Source organism: Miscanthus floridulus, chromosome 16 (assembly GCF_019320115.1).
Source record: "Miscanthus floridulus cultivar M001 chromosome 16, ASM1932011v1, whole genome shotgun sequence".
Taxonomy (NCBI): domain Eukaryota; kingdom Viridiplantae; phylum Streptophyta; class Magnoliopsida; order Poales; family Poaceae; genus Miscanthus; species Miscanthus floridulus.
Window position 1 is genome coordinate 35,240,871 of NC_089595.1, and position 2,217 is coordinate 35,243,087.

At 44.0% G+C, this 2,217-nt stretch overlaps 1 protein-coding gene across 1 annotated transcript; it reads right to left on the reverse strand.

The window, feature by feature from the left end:
• LOC136513393 (uncharacterized) lies at window positions 1–1,836 on the reverse strand. The gene is made up of 5 exons (XM_066507401.1): window positions 1,665–1,836; window positions 1,309–1,584; window positions 1,021–1,239; window positions 622–937; window positions 1–536 (listed from the first exon to the last, which is right to left on the reverse strand). The coding sequence occupies exons 2-5, from the start codon at window positions 1,357–1,359 to the stop codon at window positions 22–24; spliced, it is 1,101 nt and encodes a 366-aa protein (XP_066363498.1). The 5' UTR covers window positions 1,360–1,584; window positions 1,665–1,836; the 3' UTR covers window positions 1–21.
• Window positions 1,837–2,217: the final 381 nt, after the last annotated feature.

Sequence of the window (2,217 nt, forward strand, 5' to 3'; positions counted from 1 at the left end):
GGTAAATGCACTTCCAAATCCTCAATCTGAAATGTACTGAGTAAGCAACTCATCATCCGAGTACCTGTCCTCTACTACAACCCTGTTGCTGCGGCTAGGCTCAACTGCGTTGCTCTCACCTGCCTGTCGCTTGTAGTAAGCGGCCTCCGCTTCGTCTGCGGCCGCTGCGGTCTGAGTGAAGAACGTGTCGTCATCCTCCTCTGCCTGTAAGCCTACCTCTGCTAGAGCGATGAGCTCGCTCAGTCTGCCAGTGTCGTCGTCAGCCTCCTGCGCCTGAATGCCCGCCTCTGCTAGAGAGATGAGCTCGCTCAATCTGCCTGTGTCGTCCTCAGCCTCCTGCGCCTGTATGCCCGCCTCTGCTAAAGCAATGAGCTCACTCAGTCTACCAGTGTCGTCCTCATCCTCGTCTCCATCATCACACAGCACAATCGATGATTGAACGGTGCGACCAGCTCGTGATCTATGGGCATCTAACTTCTTCTCCTCATATCTTGCACGAGCCACCTCTGCAGCATGTTCTCCGCTGCAACCAATCCCTTGATATATAAAATGCAATCAGTTAGCAACTCGATAATATTACATTTAAAACCAGGCAACGAAAAAAGGTTTTCAAGCACTCACTGGCACATAATGTAGCAACATGCTCGTCCAAGACCTGCATCTGTACTCTTGTCTCCTCCCTTGTCTCATTCCTTGCCCTCTCCTCCTCTAACGTCGTTCGCCTCTCCAATCCCCATTTGTTAAGCCCAACATCGATCGGGTTACAAATACCGCGCTGTCTAGCAAACTCACACATCTTTTCTTTGTGATGTTTAACAAATAGGTTGACGTAGTCAGGTCCATATCCCCTCTTCCGTGCAATTACTTGCCTCTTCTTCAGTTCATCCAAGAACTTAGCTTGACCATCATAACATTCCCAACTGCATTTCCTAGTACTCTGTTCAAAACAAATATTATATCATATATGTATTAGGAAAACAAACAAAATACGATTTCATGTTTACCAGAATTATAACAAACCTCATCATACTCAATCATATGGCCGCAATAATGACCTATTCCAAGCTCCGAAGGGACTAGGCTATAGTTGGATTTTACACCATATTCGCACATGACAGGAGGTGCTTTGTAGATTACACGTTCTTTCTTCTTTTCCTTAACCCTCCGCGGTTCTTTCGGCCATTGGTTCTTAGGACCATACAACCACTCCTTGAAACGACACTTCGCCATTGAATACACCTAAATAATGAGACATTAGTACATAAACACATATATCTCAAGATTTTAACACATACACTTTGCACTTACTTCATGCTTGTTTGGACACACAAACTCCAACGTATTCTCAGGGTTTATCATAGCTCGATCTCCGCAATCGCACAGAGGAGGTTCCTCGAGTCATCTAACGGCGGCTAGGTGCTTCTCCTTAGCCGTCATTGCCGGAGGGTTAGGGGGGGTGGAACCCACCGCTTGAAGTGCTCACGTGGATGTCTCCCTCTAAACCAATCGTCGAAAAAGAGGTACCTAGGATCAAACTTTTCTGCACCATCGATCCACTGAAAGAAAAAAACACCTCTCATGGTCCTACACAACGAGATTCCAATAATATATTAGTACCATACTTAAACAAATAAAGAAAAAGGATAGTACAAATAATTTCTTACATTAAACCGACTACATGTGTAGAAGCAACGCGCGGCTGTGTCCGGATGTTTCGATTGAAAAACATGGGCCGAGAAACCACAATCACAGTTAGGGACAGGAAGGTCAGGGGGAACAGGGGCATCTTTGCTAGACACGTCGGGGTATAATTCGCGAGGACGACCCCGTTTTCGCCAAAACTCCTCCCAAAATATTTCTTGCATCTAACAAATAGGATGTAATTTATCAAACATAAATAAAAACATCACAACAAAATATCAATGAGAACCATAACTACAATACAATCAATTTCGTTATAAGAACCAAAAGCAGTTAACATTATACCCTAAAGCTAGGGTTTCTCATTTCATCCACAACAATAAACCCATAACATAACTACATGCGGCTTGGTTTACTAGTATTTTTCACGCCTTAAAATGAACCTACGGTTGTATAATACATATATTGAGGGATACAATGAAACCCTAAGTGATGACGATTCTTAGGTTCAAAAATCCGACTAATATGTACCGAATCTACACGAGAAAACAAGGAGGTGAGCAAGTATACCTTGCT

What these genes read in the sequence shown, in the direction of transcription:
- LOC136513393 (XM_066507401.1), bottom strand. Translation starts at nt 1,359, where the DNA reads ATGATAAACCCTGAGAATACGTTGGAGTTTGTGTGTCCAAACAAGCAT. An exon ending in TGTGTCCAAACAAGCATGAA is followed by an intron (nt 1,240 to 1,308) that starts GTAAGTGCAAAG and finishes CTCATTATTTAG; the next exon opens with GTGTATTCAATGGCGAAGTG. An exon ending in TGTTGCTACATTATGTGCCA is followed by an intron (nt 537 to 621) that starts GTGAGTGCTTGA and finishes TTATATATCAAG; the next exon opens with GGATTGGTTGCAGCGGAGAA.